Below are 26,604 nucleotides of genomic sequence, written 5' to 3'. Positions count from 1 at the left end.
TTCTAAAATGCAGATGGTTTATTTTCAATTTGTCATTGTTTCACTGTGCTGAACAAGCTATTTTATCTTCATAGCACATTAAGTATTACAAAAATATGCTACCAACAGGTATGTAAGGATAGACAATGGACAACCATCCCAACCATCAAAAGTATGTACAAACCAAATAACAGTTTATATATCAGTTTTAATAGTTACTTATATTTTTGAAACACCAATTCAAGACACAAATTCTTTACGTTTCAGTTTTTGACAGCAATCTATCTTAAGCAAGGTAAAGAAAGTGTTCAAATATAGATACAACTCAAAAGGCACTCAAAAGTTCTAAATTCCTGAACATGGGATATATATTCCCGCTGAGTTTGATTCCAGTAACTAAAATGCTTTCAAATGCTTGTATTGGTGTACATTTGGCTTCAACAGGATATTTGCTGCAATCCTGAGACATGTTGCTGTGCTGTGTGTATATGCAGACACATGGAACTTCAGTGCCTTTAAAGCTACATAGGATCCAGAATTTCACCCGGTTGGCCCTTCTGACAACCGAGTAGAAGTGTCAGAGAAACCCCAGGGGTCAAAATGCAATTCTCAGCTACAGCCCCTTTTCTCTTTGGGGGTGGACTTGGCCACCTGACTAGCAGAGACTTGCTCAGTCACTTCATGGTTTGGGAGTGCTTTTTTGCTTAAAGTCAAAAAACAAAAAGTAAAAAAGTAAAAACAGATATCCAATAACGAAATGATGGGTCTGAGTTCTGATGTATTAAAAATGCTGAACTGAGGCAGCCAGATTCTACAGAATGACTTTAAAAATACATCCAATGTTTAAAAATATATATTTCTTGAAAACAAAACAAGATATATTATAGAAAGGCTTCAACTCAATAGGAAATATTTACAAGTATAATGAATTAAAAGCAATCCAGAAACAAAGAGATTTCACCAAGGCAATAACTGACCCTTAACAATGAAGGGCTTGGTCAGAAGAACAAATCAAGAGGCCATAAAATAAAAATAGTATGTTACACTTAAGTTAACACGGGCTTTATAGATGTATCATCCTATTCCCTTTAATTAAGCAAGCCCAGTTAATGAACTGTGTTTAAATTCTTTCTGTACTGTCAGGAATCTGGTGGTAATCCTCATATTTATCATTCTCTGGGGCTGAGAATTCACAGGAAAAAAGAGGTCATCATAAGTAGTTTCAGCTATTCAGATATGCATAGGAATGTATAGACATGAGGTGGAAGTTGCATTTATCTGCTACGGCAGGGGTGGGGAACCTGTGGTTCACAATGTCACAAAACTACAGCTCTCAACATACCTCACTAGTTAGTCACACCAGCTGGAGTTGCTGGGGCTTGTATTCTGACATAGGTAGAATCTCATAGTTTCCCCTCCCCCTTGCTTCAGTATATAAGGCCATTTCGATATTTTTCTTTCAGTGCATCAGGAGCTTCCAAGTTAAAGCAACCATGCAAAGAAGTTTCAAATGTCACTCTCAGCTGTCTAGGTTATCTGACTGTCCATCGTTTTCTTTTCTCTTCTCTGGGGAAGTATACAGGAAGTTGCAACAGATATACAGAGGGAAGACCAGCAGTCTACTGTCCAAATTCATCACTACCTGTTCCTAGAAAGCAAAAAAAAAAAAAAAAAAAAGCAAGATATCAGACTGAAAATAAAAATGCTTTCAGAAACCCTGCAAAAAGGTTTAGAGAAAATTCTAGAAATTCTGGAATTAATCTGAACCATAATCATGTAACTTCAGAGACATTCTTCAACCAAGCACCCAACAGTTAAATCCTTACAGAAGGAGAAAACCATTACTTCTCTAAATATTTTCTCTAGTTGCATTTTTTAGGCTTTCAAGGATTTTTAGCCCTTCCAGCACCATCCACCAAAACAGCAACCACTGAAGGGGCCAGCTTATCCTGCCAGCTTTTGTTTGTATCAGGAGGCTTCAAATCAATACTTTTCCACGTATTTAAACGCCTGAACAAAATGACAGGAATTGGCTGCCTGCTCCAACTGCTTGCAGCTGATTATCCCACTCTTCAAAACATCTGTCCTCCTTGTGCTCACAAACAGTGGAGTTTTTGAGGAAAGGAATTCTCTCCAAGAATCATCTGACGTGAGCTGTAAGAAATGCTGCATTTCACCTGACTTTCTCAGTGCCCTGCAGGAAGGAAGAAGCAATCTCACACTGTCCTCTTCTGCAGGGAGAAAGGCTGCCAGCCTTCCAGCTTTGAGGATGTGGCCAAAGTGCTACACATTCTTGGCCTACACCAAACAGTAGGACCATGGAGTAGGACCATGGAGTAGGCATTTGGACCATGGAGTTATTGAAATTCTTCTTGAGGAATGCAGAGTTTCCCAGTGCTTTGTAGAAAACAACAGCAAAATCAAATTTGGTTGAAGAAACCAAATCTCAGCCTCTGAATTTACCAGTCTTGGAGCATTAGACAGTCTCTTGAGGAAGTGCTGATGGTACCAATCCAATCAGGCCTTAGACCGGATGATAAGTCAAGAGCAGCCTCAGGTACCCTGAGGATTCAGTTGTGCCAGGGAAAGACCAAACACCCCCATTGGTTTTCTTTGACTTTGCAGGGTACTTCAATACCATCTATCCCAATTTCTTTCTGGATAGCTTATCTATGCCACTATCCATGACAGGATCCTTCCAGAATGTTTCTTTTAACATGGTGGAGGCCCAAGTTCAGCCAGTTCCTGAAAGAACTGTTTCAACAAAGTAGCAGGGAGATTCTGTTGTACTCCACGGCCATTAGCCTCAGAAGCATCACAACATTCTAGTTTGTCTTCACCTTTTTCTAAAAGCTACAGAAAACTACTGCAATGTTTGGACTGTGGATGATCCTCCTGTTTTCAACTTGTCTTCCTGAAAGGCTGTGTGACTCTTGACTCAGATTTTGGAGGCGATGTGGAGAAACAAGACTGAATCAGACCAGACAGAGGCACTGCAGATACAGAAAATGATGACTACAGCTGGAGGTTTGTAACTGATCCTGCATAGGCTTGCACACATCCTGAAAAATCAGTCCGTGGTTCCGGGTGCTCCTGGATTCTGTTGTATAGCTACAGGAGCTTGTCAGGGGATGTCAGCTGTTTGTAAAAGATGGACCTTGTGCTAATTACTCACCTACTAGTAGCATCTAGGCTACTAGAATGCATTTTTCCTTGGGACACTGTAGATCAAGACAGTTCAGGCACACACAAATGGATGCTGACATCTCTCCTAGTGAATTCTGGCATTTACCCATCATGCTTGATGCCACTGCCAAGACTGTGTTCAGATGATTGTTAGCATACCTGCAGGGCTCAGAGATTCCCTCTGACTTATAAACCAAAAGGCCTTGTTTCCTGAGAACAGCTTACTGTACTCCTTTGAGACATTTTTTTTTTTAAAACGCCTGTTTCAACTAGGGGCCATCCCCACCCATTTTGTCGGAAACTGGTGTAAGTTCACTGCTTCCGTGTGTCTTGTGCTTAAGAAACAGGCAGAAAAGATCATGTTCCCAAGAATTTAGAAAGTAGCTCTTCTCTTTTGGGCCCTGCTGTCCATGAGAAGCCTGCTCACCAACTATTTTTCTCAAATCTACCTCACCTGACTCTTATTCTTCTTGTTCAACTCCTCAACAGTTGAACAAAGCTCCCCAACAAACAATTTTAAAGACAAGCAGGTGAAAAGAAAGAGAAGAGGACAATCAGCAGGTAAGGTTGGATGGACTCAATCACAGCAAGCAATGGATGCACTGCTGGAAGACCAAAAGACCAGGTTGATGACAGATCCTCTTGGAGAAAATCTATCTAAGTGGTCACTAAGAGTTGACACCAACTTGAGGCACATAACCAACTTAATGGCTTCCAGGAAACAATCAACCACTTGCTACTTAGGCTGTCCCCAGAGAAATTTGGCACTCTGAATAGGGAGTCTCAGCTAATTCTCAAAGCAGCTGTTTCTGTAGCAGATGTCAGAAGCCCTCAGTGAGGCTGCAATGTGCAAATACAGTGCCACGAGAGAACGTAATTTCAAGACAGCCAATGGTGGAACCCAGTTCGTATCTCTGTTGACCTCCTGCTTCTTCTGAGGGAGTAATACTGTTTCTTTTCTGACACTGCTAGCTAAAGTAAACTAAAAGCTTTGCAAATACAAACCTGATCTTTTTCGAGGGTTAGTATCTGATATCCGGCAGTTCTGCTACAAATAAGTTTCCCACTGCTATCAAAAGAAGCCAGTCGCAGCCTAAGGACAGAAGAGAAATTACACTAAGCAAGCTAAAATCTATGAAAAAAGGTTGTTGTTGTTGTTGCTTTTTCTGAGAGAAGGTGAGGAGAGATGGGGGAGGAACATCTCTTATAGTCCCATTACAGTTCCCAGAACCATGGGTAGCCAACTCCAATAACGTGGAGGATGATGGAAAAGGAGAAAAAACCGAAGAGCCTGTTCAGTTGAAAACCCACACCACTTGCTCATTAAAAGGCCTGAGCAGACTTTGTTTTGTTAAAAAGTACGATAAATCTTTGTGCCTGGGAAGAACACTTGGCCTGTCATGGGCAATGGTGACATGCTGGTGTCTGCCATTATTCTAAACACAGATTTCTGTACACTTATAGGGGTTTGAATGTTATGACGCTGGCAAGTACCTAAGTATTTTATCTGCTATTCACCTATAAGAACAAAGAGAAACACTGTGAGGGAGGGACAGGTTCCTTTGCTGCTTTAGCCTTCTTTTGCCCACTTCCCTTCCTACACTAAGCCCTCCTCACTACTTTCCCCTGGAAAGCATCATGCAGTTTCACAGAAAACAGTTTCAAACAACTTACCCCCCCCTGCCTGCTGCTGCTTCAATGATCTTAATGAACAAATGACTTTGTTGTAGTCATGGACCATGATGTAACAAAATAAGCACCTAAAACTTCAGTGATATAGGCAGATAAAACCAACACATGTCTTGGAATGGACAAGGCTTACTCTGCCTGAGGAGGAGAGGGAGCTGTGAGGAATCACACTCTGCCACTCCAGACAGCAGCCACGATCAACAAAATGCTGTCGAACTCAAGGCTCCTTAGTGGCCAGTTGGAGGGGGGAGGTAATTCAACCTTCTCCTGCTTTTTAATGGAAGGATAAATGACACTGATCTCCAACAACTGCAGTCTACAAGAAGACACAGGTGCCGAAAGAACCCACCTGAAAGCAATATTCCTCCGGGGCTGCAAACTGACTGAGCCGCTGCAGGGCTGATTTAGTGTGTTGCGTTTGAAGACGATGTAACGATTGGTGTATGTGACCAGCAGATCAAAGCCAAAATTGAAGCCTGTCCATCGCCAGCAATACTTGCAGAAAGAAAGAAAAAGAAATAATTTAAGAAATAGTTCTATTTTAAACGAGTGGCTTAAGCTCTGAACTTAAGTAACTTGCTAGGGACCTCTACTTTGACACCTTGTATTTTTTGTGTCAGCTCAGGAAATTCAAGATTTATTGCTTAAAAAAGCTACATGAGCGTTGTTACCATTTTTATACTTTCCAATAACAAAGTTCTTGACCTTTTAAAATGATCTAGTTATGAAAACGCTGTTTGTTGGGAAACAAACAGCTTATAAAAACTGTAAATGAATTACACATTTTTAAAAGGACATGGAAAAATATTTGTGCTTACATCACCATCTTTGGCAAGTTTTCTGCCACACCGCATACTGTTTCCTTCTAGTTCCTCTTTATTAATCTCTTGAGGCCTTGAACATACAAAATAACTTTCTATAAAATGGCATTTTATCAAAAGGAAGCATAAGAAAAGTATTCTAACTGGTTGCATACAGATCTTAACCCAAAAATAAATTCTTTTTTCCCGAGTAAGTTATCTTCTCCTTGTTGGTGTCCTCAAGTTCGTTCCTGGCTAATGCATCTAACAGCTATCTTCCTGGGCAAGGCGTTGTCCTGGGGTAGGCCAGCACACTAGCAGTACAGTAGACACTCCCAGAGCAAGAGAGAATATTGTGATTTATGATGGAGAGAAAGCTGAATGAGCACAGAAGAGCTTTTTTGTCCAGGGCTTGTTAGTGTCTCTGACACTGGGGTAATATGTAGCGTGCAAATGAGAAAAAAGCCACATTCTGCTCCGGTTTTTGACCTCTATGCTGTCCCTAAGCTAACAAAAGAGAGTAAGAAGTTCTTTCCAAGCACTGAAAGTCACCTGGCAGAAGACTATACCTGCCCCTCAACCCAAAGGTATACTGAACTCCCCCCATTTAACCAAAGGCTAAAATGCCACGTTGTGAAGACCTGAAGAGGACTTACGTGAATCACAGGATAGCACCAGGTACCAAAACAAAGCAACATAATTCACGTGTCCTCTTAACCACTTTTCACTTTCCTAACAAGATCCATAAGATACCTTAGATTTAAAGTTAAAAATTATACGATCAACTGAAAACAATTAGAAGAGGAATCTGCCCATTAAAGCCAAACCAATATAGTGACACTGCCCAACACAACCTGTCCCTTGTTCTAATACAAAGTGCCGTGCCCTTAGCTTGTCACTTCATTAGGAGAAATCTGGCAATCTTTACAACATTGCTTAGGTTTCATTACATTCTGAATAATTGGGAATAATCCACTAACCTGGATTACTTTCCACAATTCAGAAGCAAGCTGTGTAGACACTTTAGAATTGTCCATTCTCTCTTCTTTAGCCAGTTTCCATTCACTGAAAAGCATGTCCTGTTATGCTATGCCTGCTACATTATTCAGGATCTCCACTGAAGGTGAAATCAAAAGCTTTTTGGAAATCAAAGCATGTAATATTTCTGACTAACTTTAAATAAATGCTTGTTGGCAAGCAGCATTGTTGGGGGAAAAAGACGTTCTCTGCAGAAAGTGCGCCAGTTCATACAGAACAAGAGTCTTCTATCTGTTTAATACCTTCAGGTTTTATAATATCTTCCACAAATTTATCCAAAACAAGTATTTAGGCTCAGAGGCCTAGAGTTTCTTACCACACCAAAATCTTCTAAAATAAGGAATATCTAAGTTACTTTTCAGTTATTTTATAAAACAGTTGATTTTTATGACATGTTTAATGACGTCAGAATAAATCTGGATTCAAATTCTCTCAAAACCTTGGATATGCTTCACCAGCAAACAGTGGCTTATTATATCAAATAACATCAGATATTCCATTTTAATTATCTTTATTTGATTTAGTTCTTTAAATGCCTTTCCTGAGCCACAAGCACTGGAACAAACCCTGCAGACATCTTCTCTTCCTTTCACAATTTTTTTACACATTTGCCATCTTTCTTATAACTTCCCTTGCTGGTTTCCAGATTCTGATATTAATGACTTTACTGCTGTTTTCAGCAATTTGTTCCTCAGATTCTTTGTCCACATTTGTTTTGCCAGCATTTGTGCTTCTTTCGGACTCATTTAGGCATGACTTCCATATCTGAATAGAAATATTTAGCTTCCTTGATTCTCATCATCAACTATACTGGCATTCCCATGACTTGTTTTAACCTTCCTTCCTTCATGGTACACATTCTAATGAAGTATCTATTGTGATTTAAATCGTTTCTTGATTTCTCACAGTGATGTGGAAGTTAATTAAAATTAAACATGACTGTGTAAGATTATCTGGTGTAGAATGGTTGAAACCATAGCACCGTGGTCATGTACACTTTCCAACTGGTTCAATCTAGCTTTATGCTTCGCGCTCTTCTCAAGACCACCCAGGAATAAGTCTGGCTTGGTCTCTCCTCTAGCCATGATCAACTATCATAAGGCACAGCCATCTTTCTTTTGTTTTATCCACTTATTCCAATACACACATTAATCTGCCAATGTGAAGGCAACAAAAACCACACATTGTGAAAAAAACAGTGGGGCAGCAACCAATCAAAAGGTGGCATTTACTGCAGTAGTAAATTACTTCAGAAGTATGGAACTGCTAAGGACTTCACCTCTGCCAGTACTATTATGATAGAGATGTTTTCCAATTAACACCCCCCCCAAGAAATTGGTAAAACAGCATTATTATCTACATAAAAAATTAGGCAATTATCTGCTTGGGTTTTAAAGGTACAGCATGCAACAAGATTGAAGTTTTATGTGCTCAAGTAGTCCTTGACTTACAAAGGCAATTGGGACCAGAATTTCTATCACTAAGCGATGCAGTCGTAAAGTGTGATTGCATCCCTTAGTGATGGAAATCCCAGCAGTCCTGGTTGCTGTTGTTAACTGAATCCCACCGGCTTCCTACAACCAAGTCAGTGGCAAAGCCGGTAGGAAGTTGCAAGTCCCAGGTGGTTCACAAGCAGGCCGGCAGGCAAGTAAGTGGCTGCTGACAGGTGGGGTGTGTGTGAGGGGGTTTGCAAGGGAGGTGTGGTGAAGGTGGGGAGGGTGCGCAAGAGGCGCTGTGAGGGTCGGGGAGGGTGCCTGAGGGGGGGAGACTTATCCCAGCGACTTGTGATCTCTCCTGCCAGCTTCCCTATTGCCTTTTGGGGGAAGCTGGCAGGGAAGATTGCGTGATTGTGGGGCACCGCAACTGGTCGTAAATGCCAGCCGGTTGCCAAGTGCCCAGATCGCGATCACGTGACTGCAGGGGTGCTGGGACGACCAGAACTCCAAGGACCAGTCATAACCACCATTTGTTCAGTGCCATCATAACTCTGAATGGTTGCTGAACAAATGGCTGTAAGTTGAGGACTACCCGTATGTGTAAGTGTACAGTGGGGCAAAAAAGTATTTAGTCAACCACCAATTGTGCAAGTTCTCCCACTTAAAAAGATGAGAGAGGCCTGTAATTTTCATCATAGGTATACCTCAACTATGAGAGACAAAATGGGGGAAAAAATCCAGAAAATCACATTGTCTGATTTTTAAAGAATTTATTTGCAAATCATGGTGGAAAATAAGTATTTGGTCAATATCAAAAGTTCATCTCAATACTTTGTTATATATCCTTTGTTGGCAATGACAGAGGTCAAACAGAGGTTTTCTGTAAGTCTTCACAAGGTTTTCACATACTGTTGCTGGTATTTTGGCCCATTCCTCCATGCAGTGATGTTTTGGGGCTGTCGCTGGGCAACACGGACTTTCAACTCCCTCCAAAGGTTTTCCATGGGGTTGAGATCTGGAGACTGGCTAGGCCACTCCAGGACCTTGAAATGCTTCTTACGAAGCCACTCCTTCGTTGCCCGGGCGGTGTGTTTGGGATCATTGTCATGCTGAAAGACCCAGCCACGTTTCATCTTCAATGCCCTTGCTGATGGAAGGAGGTGTTCACTCAAAATCTCACGATACATGGCCCCATTCATTCTTTCCTTTACACGGATCAGTCGTCCTGGTCCCTTTGCAGAAAAACAGCCCCAAAGCATGATGTTTCCACCCCCATGCTTCACAGTAGGGATGGTGTGTCAGGTTCGGTCAGCACGGGGCTTCAGGGAAGCTCGCAGCCAGACCACGCGGAATCCACCGGCGGTAGCTAGCGGGGAAAAGAGGAACTGAAACCGCCGCTAATTAACGGGCCACCTGCGCCCAGCCAACCGGAAAACCGCAGCGGAAGCTTTTAACTATAAACTGATAACGGCGCGAGCCAGCAATGAACGGGGCCGCAGGCAGCGAAACAAGATCGCAACGCAGCACAGAACCCGTGGGCTTGCACGTAACGGGGAGGAACCAACCCAGCCGGAGGGGGACTGGCAATCAAGGACAATGGACTCTGACCGACCCTGCCATCATGAACAATCAAGGGGGATTATTGGGGGCCAATAATCCGCAGCTGCAACGTGATCGCGGGGCGGGAAAAAAGCGCGGGAAGGGGGGAATATAACGAGTGATGCAATTGTACCAAGCCAGTCCTGGCTTTGCTTGTGACTACTACGTTACGCATGAGTAAACCTTCTTTGTGAACCACACGTGTCACGAGAGTTTCTCTGTCGAACAGGGCAAACCTTACATGGTGTTCGTTGGATGCAACTCACCATTCTCTCTCCTCCAAACACGACGAGTTGACGTTAGACCAAAACGTTCTACTTTGGTTTCATCTGACCATATGACATTCTCCCAATCCTCTTCTGGATCATCCAAATGCTCTCTAGCAAACTTCAGACAGGCCCGGACACGTACTGGCTTAAGCAGGGGGACACGTCTGGCACTGCAGGATTTGAGTCCCTGGCGGCGTAGTGTGTTACTGATGGTAGCCTTTGTTACTTTGGTCCCAGCTCTCTATAGGTCATTCACTAGGTCCCCCCATGTGGTTCTGGGATTTTTGCTCACCGTTCTTGTGATCATTTTGACCCCACGGGGTGAGATCTCACGTGGAGCCCCAGATCGAGGAAGATTATCAGTGGTCTTATATGTCTTCCATTTTCTAATTATTGCTCCCACAGTTGATTTCTTCATACCAAGCTGCTTGCCTATTGCAGATTCAGTCTTCCCAGCCTGGTGCAGGTCTACAATTTTGTTTCTGGTGTCCTTCGACAGCTCTTTGGTCTTGGCCATAGTGGAGTTTGGAGTGTGACTGTTTGAGGTTGTGGACAGGTGTCTTTTATACTGATAACAAGGTCAAACAGGTGCCATTACTACAGGTAACAAGTGGAGGACAGAGGAGCCTCTTAAAGAAGTAGTTACAGGTCTGTGAGAGCCAGACATCTTGCTTGTTTGTAGGTGACCAAATACTTATTTTCCACCATGATTTGCAAATAAATTCTTTAAAAATCAGACGATGTGATTTTCTGGATTTTTTTTCTCATTTTGTCTCTCATAGTTGAGGTATACCTATGATGAAAATTACAGGCCTCTCTCATCTTTTTAAGTGGGAGAACTTGCACAATTGGTGGCTGACTAAATACTTTTTTGCCCCACTGTATGTGTATGTATAGAGAGTCAGTTTGGTGTAGTGGTTAAGGCACCAGGCTAGAACTGGGAGACTGTGACTTCAAGTCCTGCATTAAGCATGAAGCTGGCTGGCTGGCCAGTCCCTCCCTCTCAGCCCTAGGAAGAAGGAAAAACCTTGCCAAGAAACCTGCAGGGACTTCTCCAGGCAGTCACCAGGAGTCAACACTGATTCAGAGGCAATCAATCAATCAATCAATCAATCAATCAATCAATCAATCAATCAATCTTAATATGGAGAGCCAATCTGGTATAGTGGTTAAAGCACCAGGCTAGAAACCAGGAGACTATGAGTAAAGCCAGCCGGGTGACCCTGAACAGTTACTCTCTCTCAACCTGTCAGCCTTGCGAGGTAGTCCAGACAAGAAGCATACCCAGGAGTACTTGCTCTATCTTTATTAAAAGGTTATAGTAACAGAATCTTACAAGTCTGAAAGTATTCCTCCCTCCCTCACTTTTACGCTTCCGAAAACTAGGCAGGGTCTCTTCTGAGATGCTTTTGTGACCCCTATTCCTTCGGACTAAAATTTTATCAGGCCATTATCTAGGCTGCGGCTCTTCCTCCTGTCTCCCAAGGTCATTCCCACATGCCATAACACAGCCTAAGAAGAAAGCAATGGCAAGACACTTCTAAAATGTTGCCAAGAAAACTGCAGAGACTAGTCCAGGCAGTCACCAGGAGTCAATGATGACTCAAAGGCTATATATATGTATATATGTATGTAAAAAAAATAAACTTCAGAGGAACATCAACAAAATGAAAAGCTGTCTAGTATCAGTACATTGTTTGATCAAGCCAAGAGCAGTTTTGCCTCCAATGGCAGCAGTTCTCCACAAACCACATTCCCAGGGAACCTCTTCCAACCATGCTTGAAATCTGTTAACCAGGAACTGATGGTGGATCAGCCTCCATACAACACATTTTTTTTAACCTCTAATCAATTTTTATTGTAAAAATTTTTCAGTTGCTGCATTTCAGCTTTCTGCTTTTGTGCTGGCCCATGCAACACCAAAACCTTTTTTTTTAATCAGTTAGGTGCTCTATCATGCACAGAACTTTAAATCAGAATCCTGGAGAATCCTGGCTTATTGTTCATTAGCTACATGAATCTAAAGGATAAACAACTCAGGAGTCTTAATTTAGAAACAATTACAGAGCACTTAATTTTTGGTCAGTTTAAATATCCCCACTGGCTGAAAAGCAAAAGGAATAAGACACAGAGGAATTTCTGAGAAAATATGCATGAGACTGAGCTGCAAAATATTGCTTCAGATTTTGGAATCCTTTGTTATTTTGTCAAAGTGGCTTTAGGACATCCAATACTATTCACATTTAAGCTTACTGGCTACAAATTGCATTTTCCAGGGAAACATTACCAAAAATATCAATGAGTACAATGAGTTTTGGAAGGCTTGGGTTTTAATTAACATGAAACCACAATGTCTAGCATTTTTTCCATATGAATGGCAAACCTGAAATTCAGGAGCATCAATATATAAGCCTGCAGATAGAAAAACCTGAACTTTCATCAACTATGTTTTATACAGTAACAAGAGCTGTCTGCATAAACAAAGCACTGCTAAACCCTTAACACCGTAACAAAACTGTCTACAGACCAATATTCAAAGAAAAATCAATTCAAACAACTTTCCTTATTTTATTAAATAAAAGCCCAGTCATGCTACATATTCACACAATTAGCTCCATCAGTCAGGAAGCTGGTGTTAGTGACTTCTTCCAAATTCTGTATAAATTGCGGAAAGGTCCATCTCTCACAGCCTTAAACAAGATCCAACTCTTCTCCTAATTCTATGGTGTAGGTAGACTCAGGGAGAGGAGAAAGCTTTGATCTTCTTGTTTGTGTCAGGGATATGAAGAAAGGAAATAAGGCTAGTTTCATTTTACCACTTCCCCTGTCTCCATGTGCACATATCCTGGACCCCTGAATGCAACTACCCAAACAAGGTTGGTATTTCTAATGGGAAAACAGTTACTATACAAAAGCTTGAGTTTGTTTTTTTCATTATATGAACACTGCAAGATGTGCTCCTCAGTTACAGAGAAAGAGGCATTATACATACCCAATATCATTGTCCTGTTCTGCTCTGAGCATGGCAAACCACTGCTGTTTGTAAACAGAGGACAGCCAGTCTAAAATTTAGAAAGACCAAAGTGGGCCTTTTATGAATGAGGTAAGTAAGTTAAGCAGCACTTATACGTTTTATCTGTATTTATTTACAAGGCTTCTATGCGTCCCAAAGTGATTCTGAGCAGCTTATGTACCCCATTTATGTAAAGAAGATGAAAAAGTAGAGTCTAAAAACAAACAGCAATAAGTTTTGAGAAGGAAGTGAGGGCCAAGAAAAGGAAAGGCTACTATCTCGTTTGCTGTTCTTCCACACAGGGGGACTCTGTCATAACTCCTCTTTTTCACAGATATGCACTACTAGGACGAGATAACCAGCTATCTAAAATAAGAGCACCAGCCATTCGACTCTTAAAAGATTCTGCTGGCATCTAAGTGAAGTGAGGAAATGGGTCCAATATGTGACAGAAACTGTGAAATGTGTGTTTGGACACACACACACAGACACACACTCACAGAAGGTGAACGTTAAGAAATATTATTATTAGCAGCTTTTGGAATTTAGCAGGCATAGGTGTTGGGCTTTATGTAGCAGGACGAGAAAATTCTACACAGTAGTAAATAAATAAAGAAATGAGAGCAAGTGGCATGTGCTAAGATTAAGGGGGAAGGCAGTGACCAAGAGCTGAAACCTGTTCTAGAGAGGGTTGAAGAATAATGTTTAAAAATAAGTAATAAAGGGAACAGAGGAATTTAATGTGCTGGAAACAACTTTTAAAAACCGTAACGGAAATAACTTAAATCTTGCCACAGACTAGTTTAAGTGCCTGAAACTGATTCAATGGTTGCAAAAATGATGATTGGGCAATTTTACCACCAAGTCACCTACACTTGTTGGTGGCACACAGATTTCTACATTCTATATGTGGGAACCCTTTCAAAGACCCATCGATTCTGATTTCACTTTCTCAAGTGGAGAAAGGCATGACAAAGAAAAAAAAAAGCTACTCCATTCTTACCTGCAGGGATCAGGCTGTCTCGCTCAACAATTCTTGCCGATGCCAGATCACTGATTATATACTGCAGCCTCAGATGTCTGAACACTGTTAAAAATGCATTTCCTTGTTCACTTTCCAAGAATGAGATGCCATCCCCAAAATCTGAAAAGTTACAGCAGATTCTTAAGAGTTCAAACATATTTTGGTTCTGTGCATTTCAGGCAAGCTACATATTATCAGTCATCTGTTAAGTAAAAAGTGGTGTTGCATTCTGTAGGCAGTTTATCAATCCCAACACAGAAGCCAATTCAGATACGGTTTAGTAGGATTATATCCTGATTTGCTTTTAAAAGTAATTAACAGTGACTCAGAAAGAAAATTAGTGGAAAGTGGAATTTTTTGGGCAGGACAAGATTATGGACTATAAGCCTCCCACCCCACACAAAAGAAATGCATATTGTGCCCACAGGAACAACCCATTAGTGTAGAGTTAACTTCAAGGTCTATCCTGTTTCAAAACTTTCCAACATGCAAAATATTCACAAAGCGTTTCATAAAGACCTTTCCTGCGCTTGGAAAACCAGGCATCTGCTTCACTTAAAAGCTGTTTTAGTGACCCATTCCAAGAAGGCACCAACTGAAGGAACATCCACTACATAAAACAAAGAAGTAGCTGTAAGGTTGACTTCAACATACACTAAGTAACTACAGCTTTACACAAACACACATGTACTCAGTTTCTACTAAAAATGGTTGTTTACAGATAGAGAATATCATGACTGCTCTGGCTTGTATTTGGGAATGAAGGCATTATAGTACCAGTTGAACTGCAGTCTGGTACAAATCATTTCTCGGGATTTTTGGTGAAGAAACGACAGTTTGTTCTGTTAGAATGCAACTAAAGAATTAACTGGTGACATATTTATAAGGAAAGCAAGCAAAAAAATAAGAGGGGAAGAAGAGAGAAGCAGCCAACAGTGGGACCCAGTAAAATGAGAGAAAGGAAAGAAGATAACCAAATAAATAATCATTCTGTAAATATGCACAGTGGAGTCTTCTTTGTACTTCTTTAAATATCCTGCGCCATCTTGTAATCCAGTGTTATTCTTAAATCAGTTTTAATGGTTCATGAATCAACTAGTACCATGAATAACCACGATACAGAAAATGATCACCTGTCAAAGACACTGCACCATCAAGAAAGAACAGGTAGGAGAGGTGACAACATCAGCCTAAGTTCAAATTCCAATATAAGAATATTGTCAATTTTGAGGAAACGGCAGTGGGGTTTAAAGGTTATTTTTCTATCACCAAAACAAACTTGGAACAAACTGTGACATTATTCAATGTTAGTACCTTCTTTAGAGCAGTATAAATGTCCATCTCCACTTGCATGACAAACAGGTTAGAGGAACTAATCAGCTGTTTCATGAGGTTTATGCTGAAACAAACAATGTGACCTTTGAATTGTAAAGGGCATGAATTGTGTTTAGGTCAACAGACTTATCTGAATTGCATTTTATTATGCTAAACATGTTCCCATAGTATCTCGGTTAATCCTGAAAACTCAATACCTGAGTTCTTTGAGGAGTTCCACACTCTGGTGGGTCATCAGGTTGTTCAAGAGCCACTCAAGACACCTAGATTTAAAATAAGTAAGTCCTTTCATAGCACATAGATAATGCTCTGATATGCAATGTATGTTTTAAACAAGCCGCTGAGCACTTTTCCCCAGATGTTAAAGTGTAATAGGAAGCCCACATTCACCATACTCCAAAGCCCATCCAATCTACTATGATGCCCCTCAGACTATTATGGATTACACACTACTTCCATTCCTTATTTAAATTGGGCTTCCTATACATGCTTCCAATGTTCTGTCAGAATAAGAGAACATGGAAATCCCATTAGCAGTTCCTGATAATCAAAGAGCCTTTAACACTCAGGACAAACAACCAGCTCTTCAAGCAGATGATCTTTCCACAGATCTACAACTGAGAAACAAATTATTGGACACCTCATGTTTGTTTCCTCTTCTGCTGATTTCTTTCCTCAGCTGAAAAAAATCCTTGTTGTCTTGGTATTCTTTGTCTGGACCACTGGTATTGTTTTTAAATGCCTGCCCAATCTGAACTACAATCTCTTTCATTTATTATTTAACTGTGGCTGACATATTTAATTGAAAGCTAGTTGTAAGAATAAGGAGGAGTGAATCTCTCCCTTTTCCTCTCAGGAATTTATAAGAATTTCACTTCTGGCTCCAAGCTCCTAAGTGTTTGTGGCTTACACTGAGCACTCAGCTGTGGGTTCCACTAGTATACAGGTAGTCCTCAACGTACAACCATTTGTTTAGCGATCATTCAAAGTTACAACAGCATTGAAAAAGTGATTTACAACCACTCCTCGCACTTATGACCATCACAGTGTCCCCGTGGTCATGTGATCCAAATTCAGGTTTTTGGCAATCGGCATGTATTTATGATGGTTGCAGTGTCCCGAGGCCACATGAATGCCATTTGCGACCTTCCCAGCTGGCTTCCAACAAGCAAAATCAATGGGGAGCTGCATGACTCACTTCACCACCACTGCAAAAAATGTCGTAAAATTGGGTGTGGTCACGTGATGCCTTGCTTAATGACTCCACTGGTTAATGACAAATTTTCCAGTCCCTATTGTGGCTGTAAGTTGATGACTACCTGTACCTACTACCAGTCTCCTGCCTCAGCTGACAAATATGGTGTTAAAATATAAACATGGTATTGTGAATCTCCAGACAATCGTTTGGGTAAAACCTCAACATAAACAACCAACACGTGTGAAAAGACATTCTTGATATGGTCTTTTCAGCTAAGCAGAAAAAAGATAATCTGTAGGTGAAAGATTTAACAATGGTTTCCTAATTCTAGTCAGGTCATATGTTGCTAGATTTTCATTAGCTCTTTTCCCCTGCAACAAAGGTGAGAAATTTAAAATAATAATCATACTATCAGAACTGAAAAGGCTCTAGGAGAATTTCTGGCTGGTGTTCCTGGGCTTCCCTTGGTCCCTAAGGAATACAAAGGCATCCCAGGCCAACTGACACAATTGGGTTCTCTTTCCTGGCAGAGCATAACAATCTTTGATAACAATCTATGCTAAGGACAATGAAGGAAATGGGAGGATGGCCATCATTCAAGTGGAGGAAAATGTGTATGAAGCAGATCAAACACAGATTAAACCTCATTTGCAAGCCTTTTCTGGAGCAGTGGCCAAAGAGAGGACAGCTTGGGGTACAAAACATGGGCCCTTCATGTTTACCTGGACTCCAAGATCCTTCCCTCAGCATTCTCACAGGGGTCCCTCCTACACAAGAGGTGGGTGGCTACAAGCAAGAGAGCCATTTCAGTAACTGCACCCTCCCCATCTGCAGCAATGCCCCCCACCCCTGCTCGCCAAACAACATGTTCTATTCCTTGGGTAGGAGGTAAAGATTTTTTTCCCTCTTCAAGCATTTTTATAACTGCCCTGGGGCTTTAATGCATTCCATTTTTGGCTTATGGCCTTACTCTGGCTATATTACATATGGCACATTTTAACTACTTGCCGCAGAATTAAATTTATGCCTTTATCATGAAATTAAATAACGTTTTAATGTAATTTCCCTGTATGTCAGCCAGAGAATGTCAATTATTGCACAAACTGAAAGTATCATGTTTCTAAAATTAAACACATTTTTATATTCACATATTTGACTGGAGAAATAAGCAGCAAGGTTTCTGCTGAAAAAATCATGTGAGATGCTTCTCAAAGCCAAGGTAAGTCGCCTTAGAAAATTCCAGGGGGAATCATACTAACTTTTGGAAACAGTGCCTTCTTGAACAAAACTTGTCTCAGTGCCAATACTTACTTTTTTTTCAAAGAATCTAATCCATATGTTCCTGCAGAATTATAATAACTACACACGGTTTTTGCATTAATTGTTTCCTTCATTGTCTCACCACATTGCTGTATTAAGCCATCCTGTAAACATACAATGATACAAAATGAATCCTTACTCCCAGGCCTAATGCTACAGGGGGTGCCCTCACCTAAAGCTGGCAAGAATGTTAACATAATGATTATCTAGATAGCTTTGGCTTGATCTGCAGAAACAGGCATTTTCCATGCCTGTTTCTGCAGATGATTAGGCAAAATTATACTCTGCCTTTATATTGGAAGGAGGAAAGGGAAGGACTGGTACGCTAATATTTAATTTTGAGACTCAGAGGCATCCTGAGTCACGGTGCTTGTGTTCTGGGTTGCAGCATCAATCATTCACCCTCATGCCCCCATATGGAAAGGGGAGGAGGGGTAAGAGATAGCGAGAAAACATCCTTCCCAGCTCTGCCAATCAAGGTGAGTTAGACAGATTTTGATGCTGGGGCCTTATATCTGCTAAGCATATGCTTTAAGACATGGCCACAGGATAACAGAAGCGATATGGCATTTACTATATGCTCATCCCTGGAATACAAATGAAGACTGGACCTACATGCAGAGCTGAAAGCCCTGTACTTTGCCAACCAAAGAATTGTAAAATAAAGGCAGCCATTTCCACTTACCAGCTGTAACATGCTGGCAGCTGCCAGGAGGGCAATGACCCTGCTAGGATTTATTAAGACTTCATCCCGGTAAAGTGAGCCAAAGGCGACCTGTAAGGCTAAAGAAAACTCCACGCTAAGAGTCCTCATACATAGAATACAGGTTATATATTTATTTTTCCCAATTCAATATTGTTATTAAGGGCGATATACAAAAAGTATTACTTCTCAAACAATTTTAAACATAATAACAATAACGTACCCAGAATATTAAGCAAATGGTAGTTCAAATGCTATTTTTAAAAAAACAATGTAAACCCTAAGCAGGAAAAATGGTTAATTTAAGTGCAGGCAGAAATTGTAAACGTAGGTACCCCTCACTCCAGAAAAAAAACCGTTCTGCAGTTTTTACCAGCTGACACGGTGGAACACTGAACAGAGCTTCAGAGGCTGATCAAAAAGTAAAGAATAGACCAGTATTTCTCAACCTTGGCAACTTTAAGATGTGTGGACTTCAACTCCCAGAATTCAGCAAGGCTGGCTGGGGAATTCTGGGAGTTGAAGTCCACACATCTTAAAGTTGCCAAGGTTGAGAAACGCTGGGATAGACATTTCAAACAAACAAACAAACAAACACCAGCACTATTCTTAATTTTTAGAATGTTGTATTTTTATGTAAAAATGCTGAAAGTTTCAATCAGAGGTTGAAAAATGTGCATCCACAAGGGCCAAGTGACAAAAACAGCATTGCGTTGTTGTGAGTCCTACCCCTCTGGGTTGGGACATCACTCACACGTATCAAAAGGGCAGACTTCGCAGCACAACACTGCATTTCACATTTTGATGAAATCAGCAAGCTCCTGCGAGCAGCCATGATGAAGGACTTAATTCATAACAGTATTAGCAATGCACACCTATGCAGCTCGAGATATTAATTCAATGCTTTGAGGAGAAGTATGCTCTACGGCAGTGTTGTCCAAACTTGGCCACTTTAAGATGAGTGGACCAACTCCCAGAATTCCCCATGCTGGCTGGGGAATTCTGGGAGTTGAAGTCCACTCATCTTAAAGTGGCCAAGTTTGGACAACACTGCTCTACAGTATTTAATCAGTAATAGCAGTTTCAATTTTTCTCCCACCAATTATTTTATTAAGCCAAATTCTCCTATTTAATAGTATTAGCTACTTAACTATTAACATCAGTCACACAGGCGATTCCAATTGAGTTGAAAAGCTGGCAGCACATGCTTAATAATGAGATTTAATGCAATTTTAAATCTCATCTATTCACTTTATATCCCACCATACTCAGCAGTACTCAAAGATTTATTTATTTTCCAAACAGGACTGTAGCTCAAGGAGGGAGAACCTGCTTTGCAAGCAAAAGATCCTAAATTCATTGCCTCCAAATGAATTTAGAATGACCGGCAGCTTGAACCTTTCAGATATTATGGGCTGCAATTCCTATACAGCCACTCCTCGTTTAGCGACTACCTCAATTAGCGACCATTTGCAAATACGACAGTAATAAATAGTAATAAAAAATTCATTTTCTGACCAATGTGCGCATTTACCATCGCATTTCCTGGATCTTACAACAAAAGCCTTCAGTATGAAACTGATTAAGGTCTGGTCAGTTTCAGGCAGAGGGTTCTAATCAACTAATTAAGATCATAAAGCTGAGCTTGTTAATTTGCCATTGGCACTTTTTAGGGAATCACTGGACTGGAAAGAAAAGCAGCCCAGGAAGAGATAGTTTGTTTAAGCAATCTCTCCATCTTGTGAGAGGGCAAAAAAAAGGAGGAAAAATGGGTCAGGCACAGGACACTGTACAGAGAACTTTATCTGAATGAGAGGGCAGCAACCAATGATCTTCGCAGAGTCTCTCTCTCTCAGTCATGTGTTCACCTTAGTGACCATTTTGCTTAACCACCTGGTCACTGGAACAGAATGCAGTCGCTAAACAAGGAGAGGATGTAGTCTGCAACCCTGCCTGATGGTGGCATAAACTATCCGTAACTTTAAATAATAATTCTTACTTGAACTGTTTGAAATCAGTTTGAAACCTTACATTATGCCGAAGTTTCATAATGGCTGGAATGAACACTTATGAAATTAAATGGAAATTCTTTTTATACACTAACGTGGTAAAGCATTAGCAACTTTATCTCCCATATCATAAAAAATGGTGATTTTCATAATTTGCTGTTCATTTATAATAAAAATTATGATAGAAGTATTGAATATTTTAGATGTGTCTAATTTCACCAACAATAAATTTAGAAGAGCACCATTTATGCCTACCTCACTTTGTTTAATACTGCCCCCAAATGGAGAAATCTTTTTTTCTGATGAATTATCTAAAAGATGAGTTTCGGTAAAATATATTTTGCAATGATGAGATAAAATACTGGAATGCCCTTCCCAAGATAATTTATAAATGCCCACGTCTTTTCTATAATACCTGATTCAAATAATCTATTCCAGCTTGAAACTTTTATGTTAAAAAGAGTCCAGTAAAGATTCTTTGCTTACCTTCTATGTCAATATTCTGATCAGGAATTTCCAATTCTATTGTGTCCATTCCTGACTCCCTCCAGGAGCCACTGAACATACTTGAAAAGTAGCCAGACTATGAACAGAAAAATCATGTATTTAAATAATAAAAAACGCTTGCAATTAAACATTTTATATGTTAAGAAAGTATAACAAAATATAATTTTCACAACAAGCGAAACTAAGGTTTCATTGGTTACACATGAATGACATTTTCTATTTGTCTCTCCTAATTTGAAAATATGCTCCTTAAATTTCAATCTTACTCATATTTTGCACCAATTCACTCTTCATTTGCCCCGCCAACCCCCCCCAACACCTCCCCGCACTGGTTTCAGTGCTTTGATCTGAACAGAATAAATGGGTTTTAATTGCATCCAAAATAGGTTATTTAATGGTTGTTCCAGGAACTAAAACTAAGATCAAGCTATGCTCTCAAATTTGGCTAGTAAACTAGTATTAAACCACACTTTATCAGCTTGACTGTAACAGGGCACTACGGCTTACTTAAACTGGAATCTAAGCATTGAAACCAGCATGCAAAGGGTGGAGGGAGGGGACTGGCCAAACCCTTGTTATACATGGCTTATACAAGTGGAGGGATCGCATCTGAACCAAATGAAGGATAACTGATTGTAAAAAAACAATGAGCATCCAAAATATATAATGCTGCCAGAACCTTGGCAAAAAATTCCTGCGGACACAACTATATAGAGGTATTGAAGAAGGAACTACATGCAAGACATACAAGTTTACGGGGGGGCAGTGGGAGAGTTGTATACTGTAGGTACGTTGACGTTTCCATACGCATACATACAGGTTGATAAGTTAATACACACATACACATACACCACTTAGGTATACCTTTTCATTAAAGTGCAATTCTTATAAAACTAGAAATAGCTAGTTTTTGATCCAATGAGGAGAAAAATACTGCTTTACTAGAACTTCACATCACAGCTGGAGGTGACCCATTATGAGCCGCCATCGCTCACTGAAGTTTACCTGAGAGATTAAAAAAATAAAATCTATTTGTACAGCAATATCCCTGTTCCACAACCAAACTTATTTTCCTTAAGCCTGACAAATCTGTATTATTCATAAATTGTGTTATTTAATTAATTACTAATATATTAGCTATGAAACCTCTCTACTGCTCTGATATCTATAGCAATAACATATGGTGACTGCAGACTAATATTTGTCTAGCTGCTGAACTTTACTTAACACTCAATATTTTCCTTTGCCACCTTCAAATTTATTGTTTGACTATGGCAGTTTTTAGTAAAACAAACAAGCTATTGTTAGCAAAGAACACCAACTTGTCAGCATAAAACAAGACAAAATTATTGAAATTTCAGTCTTAGTTTTGAGAAACTACTCACAAATACAAGAATACGAATAAGATTTTGATCTACTCCCTTTTTCATGGACACAAATTGTAATTTAACTCTCTTTAGCCAGAGTACTGTAATTTGCTAATTAGGCTTGGTCTACCTTCTTGATACAAATCTTTTCTCTTGATCTTAATTTTTTATCAGAAAAAAATACCAGATAGCTGAAACAAGCACCATGTAGAATTTAATCAGCAAGGCAGAATCTTGCAAATAGTATTCCTGAAAACGTTAACAGGAATTTTATTGCCAGATATGACCACATTGGTGACAACGTTGTCAATACAGTGAACACATTAAGGGAAAGAAAAGCAGTTTCAGCTGTTACTAGAGCGGCACGAAAAAAGGTATACCCAACTTTCTCTTCCAATAACTGAGAAGCCCACTAGAGCATAAATTGCTAATTTTTTCTTTCTACATGTAATCATGCCTATATAACTGGAGTCTCTGCTTAAAAACAGACAAACCCAAAACTGCCCTCTTACAGAATGCATCCAAATCAGTTCCATGTATTCTGATTACAGGCACCCTGCAGGATTTATGGGGTGGGGCCTTTCCTACATAAGCTTTTTGGAAACCTTGAGACGCATGGCACTACGGAAAGGGTTCCTCAGAAGCAGCAGGCCAGGAGAAATCAATGTGCATTATATAATTTTGGAGTTCATTGGTTCTCTGTACTCAGAGTTAGACAAGGCACCTTGCCTCACCCAGGTATACCTGGCTCCTGACTACTAAGGGACCAAGACCAGAAAAACAGCACATTCTTTTCATTACTTAATGTATTTTACATAGTTTCATTATGAGACTGTCTAGTAATCCAGTAATTCCCAAATTCTACCAATGGCTTATCTAGCCCCACTGCTGTGTCTACGGTGGAGCTGAGATTTCAGCCAAGCACCTAAAGCATGATAAAACTGTTAGGTGGGGGGGGGGGGGAAACCTTACTTCCAATGTGGAAAGATCCAGTATCACTGCCTGACTGCACCTACCTTTCCACTACAAAGCTTTAGAAGTAGACAATTTTTGAGTAGAAACAAATGTTACTATTGAAAAACATATAGATATAATGCAAAGATCTGTCCTGGCCTAAAGAAATGAAAATACTTAGGTTAATACTTGGAACTTTTATTTGTAATAAACACCAGGAAATCTTGATAGATTAGGCCAAGGAAGGATACCAGAAACAAACATAACAACTAGCAAACCTCTGGCCATATACAAACATACATAACCACCAGATCAAGCACCTAAACACTGATAAAGACTATTATTTATAGTATTTAAGCACACACATTATCCAAGAATATATCACTTATAATTTTTTCCACTAATTTAAAAGATCTAGATAAAGACAGAATATATCTATACTTTATTGCAGTTTTTAGAAGCTTAAAGTTGCCAGCAAGAGATTAATAAGAAATGCATACCAGAGATGGTACAACCATTTGGTTAGGTGGGGGGAGGACTACCTATTTGGAATACTTAATGGGAAGTGAAGAGTGAATGGAGCAACAGTGCAAAGCATGCAAGGCCATGACACATGGCAGGTGGACAACTCCTTTGTTGTTTCAAGGAACTCATTTTGGTTTTTTAAATTGTCAAGCTTATTTTGGGCTAACACTAATTTTTCCACATTTCCTGCCTTACACTATGGGAAAGCATGCTATGGATTTTCTGCAACTGAGCTTGAAAGAGGCTCCAACAAAGAAATTCAAAAGCTGCATGTCCATCCTGGTCTCTGGGATTTACTCTCCACTACTACAGGAGTAGGCAGAAGTAAGATCTGGACTATGAATCCATTACTTATGATTGTACATTTCTTGCCCCTTAATTACAATGCCAAAATCAAAAAGCTTGAAGCTACCAGGATTGGACCTTTGTGCAAGAACTATGAGTAATACTGAAAACTGAAGTTTAGGGCTCAGTTATCCTTTAGCTCTACAGTTTCTCATTTCATACTGAGCTACTAGCCACATTATGACTATGCTCCCACAATATGCCTAAACACGGTTTGCTTAAACACAGTTTATTAAACTAAATATACTGAAGTTGGATGGGCTTATAAATTGTGGGTTTATAACTCCTCTGAGTTGCAGAGAAGCAAACTATCTTGGACTGAGTCTCAAGGAGAACCATATCTGTTTCCTGCACCACACTCAAGTCAGCAGAGCTCTGCATTTAAGTATTAAAAAAAGGTCTCAAGCCTGCCTACCTCTGTCCTAATAATATTGGACAGAGAATATCTGAGAAACACAAGGCAATTTTTACCTGACAGAGGTATATCTTGTGCAAGTTCCATTCTTCTCCCAGGGCACAAATTTTCACATCACTGTTTTCTCCGTTCAGAAACAGAGTCTGATAAATATACTTTGAAGTGCTTTTTAGCTTTTTCCTGAGTTAGGAAAAGATAAACATAAAATGTTAAATTCTAATATATGTGATATTACGTAATATTAATCCAATTGAAGAAAATCTCTGTAGCTCAGGGTTGAACTGTGGAGTTCTTGGTGTTCTCTGAGCTTGGTTGTTAGTTTGTAGTTGTTTCGTGACCCAATTAGGTAACATCATCAGTGTGAAACAGGGTGGTTTTTTTGCCTGTTACTAGCTTGCCCTGCTGGTTTAGTTAGGGGTCTGGTTTCTTCCTTGGTGGATCCTTGATTAGAGTATTTTCTTCCACCTAATTGTTTGTCTGGCACGGATCCCTGATAATCTGAGTGTTAGCTGCCAGAGGGAAGCGTTCTAGTCTTTTTGTTTCCTTCCTAGGTTTTTTATTATCTCTTTTGAACAATATGTAAAGATGGTGTATCTATAAGCTGCTATATATCAACAAGCCACAAACCCCACCCTCCCTTGCACTAATGTTGTTACCTAGTTGGGTCATGAAACGTCTGCAAGCAAACTACCAAGCTCAGAGAACCCCGAGAACTCCATAATATTATATTTTAATACAATACCTTTAATATTACACGTAACATTATACATAATATTAAAGAGATTTGAACAGCTGTGTAATATGCTGCCGTACAAGCATCCTTCATTCAGTCAGACGGCTTTCCCCCAACCTTAACAGAACAGCATTTTTCAGGGGCAAAACATCAGGAGTTGGGGAGCCCCTTTCCCGACCAACAAGTTTTACTCAAAGGCAGAAGCTTTCCTGAGTCGCTGCTCATTTCATCGGTGACCCTTAAACAGGACCCTCCTGGGAGAAACCAGGAATCTCCCCTACAGCAAAAGGTTTCAGGCGATCTCAAAGGTCTCCAAAGGCACAACGGGAAGGTCACGAGCTCCACTGATGAGAAGTGTGTAGCCTGCATCTGTGTAACTCACCTGTCTCCCCCTCCCCAATTTAAATCCTGCATCTGCGCAGCCCCTCCATGCGTTGGACCAGTGTTTCTCAACCTTGGCGGCTTTAAGAGGGGTGGACTTCAACTCCCAGAGTTCCCCTGGGGAACTCTGGGAGTTGAAGTCTCACCCCTGGGGAACTCTGGGAGTTGAAGTCCACCCCTCTTAAAGCCGCCAAGGCTGGGAAACGCTGCATTGGGCGAGGGGAGCCCTCGAGAAAGGGGCTTCCGGGCTCCCCCAGGTCTTCTGCGCCATGGCCTCAAGGCTGCCGGCGTTGTGCGGTCCTCCTCCCCCCTCGCCCGGGGCTGCTTCCAATCCCCGTGGGGACCCCCCGGGGCAGGGCAAAGCCCTTCCCGGGCCTGGGGGCTTCCTGGGAGCCGTCGGCCGGTACCTCCTGGGGGTGTTGAGCAGCCGCTCCTCGCGCTCGCTCTCCTCGCCGCTCTCGCTGTCGCTCAGGCCCTCGCCGCGCTTCCGCTTGGGGGGCCCGCTGCCGCCGCCGCCCCTCAGCCCCGCCGCCGCCTCAGCCGCCCCGGCTCTGGACCCCCACACGCGGCTGCTCAGCGAGCCCATGGCCGCCCGACCGCTGCCCCCGCCGCCGCCGCTTTCTCCTCATGGGGACGCGGCCGGACAGCGACCGGCGAACCGAGGGAACCTGCCGCCGCGGCGGCGCATGCGCTTCCGCTCCGAACGAAGAGAGGGATGGACGCGGCCGCCTCCAGCGCATGCGCCGGCGGCCTGACCTGGCGCCTGGGCCAGCTGGAGA

General features: G+C 41.1%; 1 protein-coding gene across 2 annotated transcripts; it reads right to left on the bottom strand.

The window, feature by feature from the left end:
* Positions 1–26,545, bottom strand: GMCL1 (germ cell-less 1, spermatogenesis associated). Of its 2 annotated transcripts, XM_088152032.1 has the most exons (14): positions 26,233–26,544; positions 24,768–24,891; positions 21,085–21,181; positions 18,572–18,669; positions 17,878–17,990; positions 15,566–15,631; positions 15,348–15,432; positions 14,553–14,643; positions 14,013–14,153; positions 12,989–13,058; positions 5,673–5,748; positions 5,204–5,349; positions 4,171–4,258; positions 1–1,627 (listed from the first exon to the last, which is right to left on the bottom strand). In XM_088152032.1, the coding sequence occupies exons 1-14, from the start codon at positions 26,409–26,411 to the stop codon at positions 1,499–1,501; spliced, it is 1,503 nt and encodes a 500-aa protein (XP_088008158.1). In that variant the 5' UTR covers positions 26,412–26,544; the 3' UTR covers positions 1–1,498. The 2 variants fall into 2 exon arrangements, with proteins under 2 accessions (XP_088008158.1, XP_088008159.1); XM_088152033.1 differs by lacking the exon at positions 15,566–15,631 and having other exon boundaries at positions 26,233–26,545.
* Positions 26,546–26,604: the final 59 nt, after the last annotated feature.

The sequence above is a fragment of the Python bivittatus genome, unplaced genomic scaffold, assembly GCF_059951505.1.
Source record: "Python bivittatus isolate LINGU-HERP-01145 unplaced genomic scaffold, Pbiv_v1 ctg000680_np1212, whole genome shotgun sequence".
Lineage (NCBI taxonomy): Eukaryota > Metazoa > Chordata > Lepidosauria > Squamata > Pythonidae > Python > Python bivittatus.
Note: the sequence above shows the minus strand (reverse complement) of the source record. Positions and strands in the feature narration are given on the sequence as shown.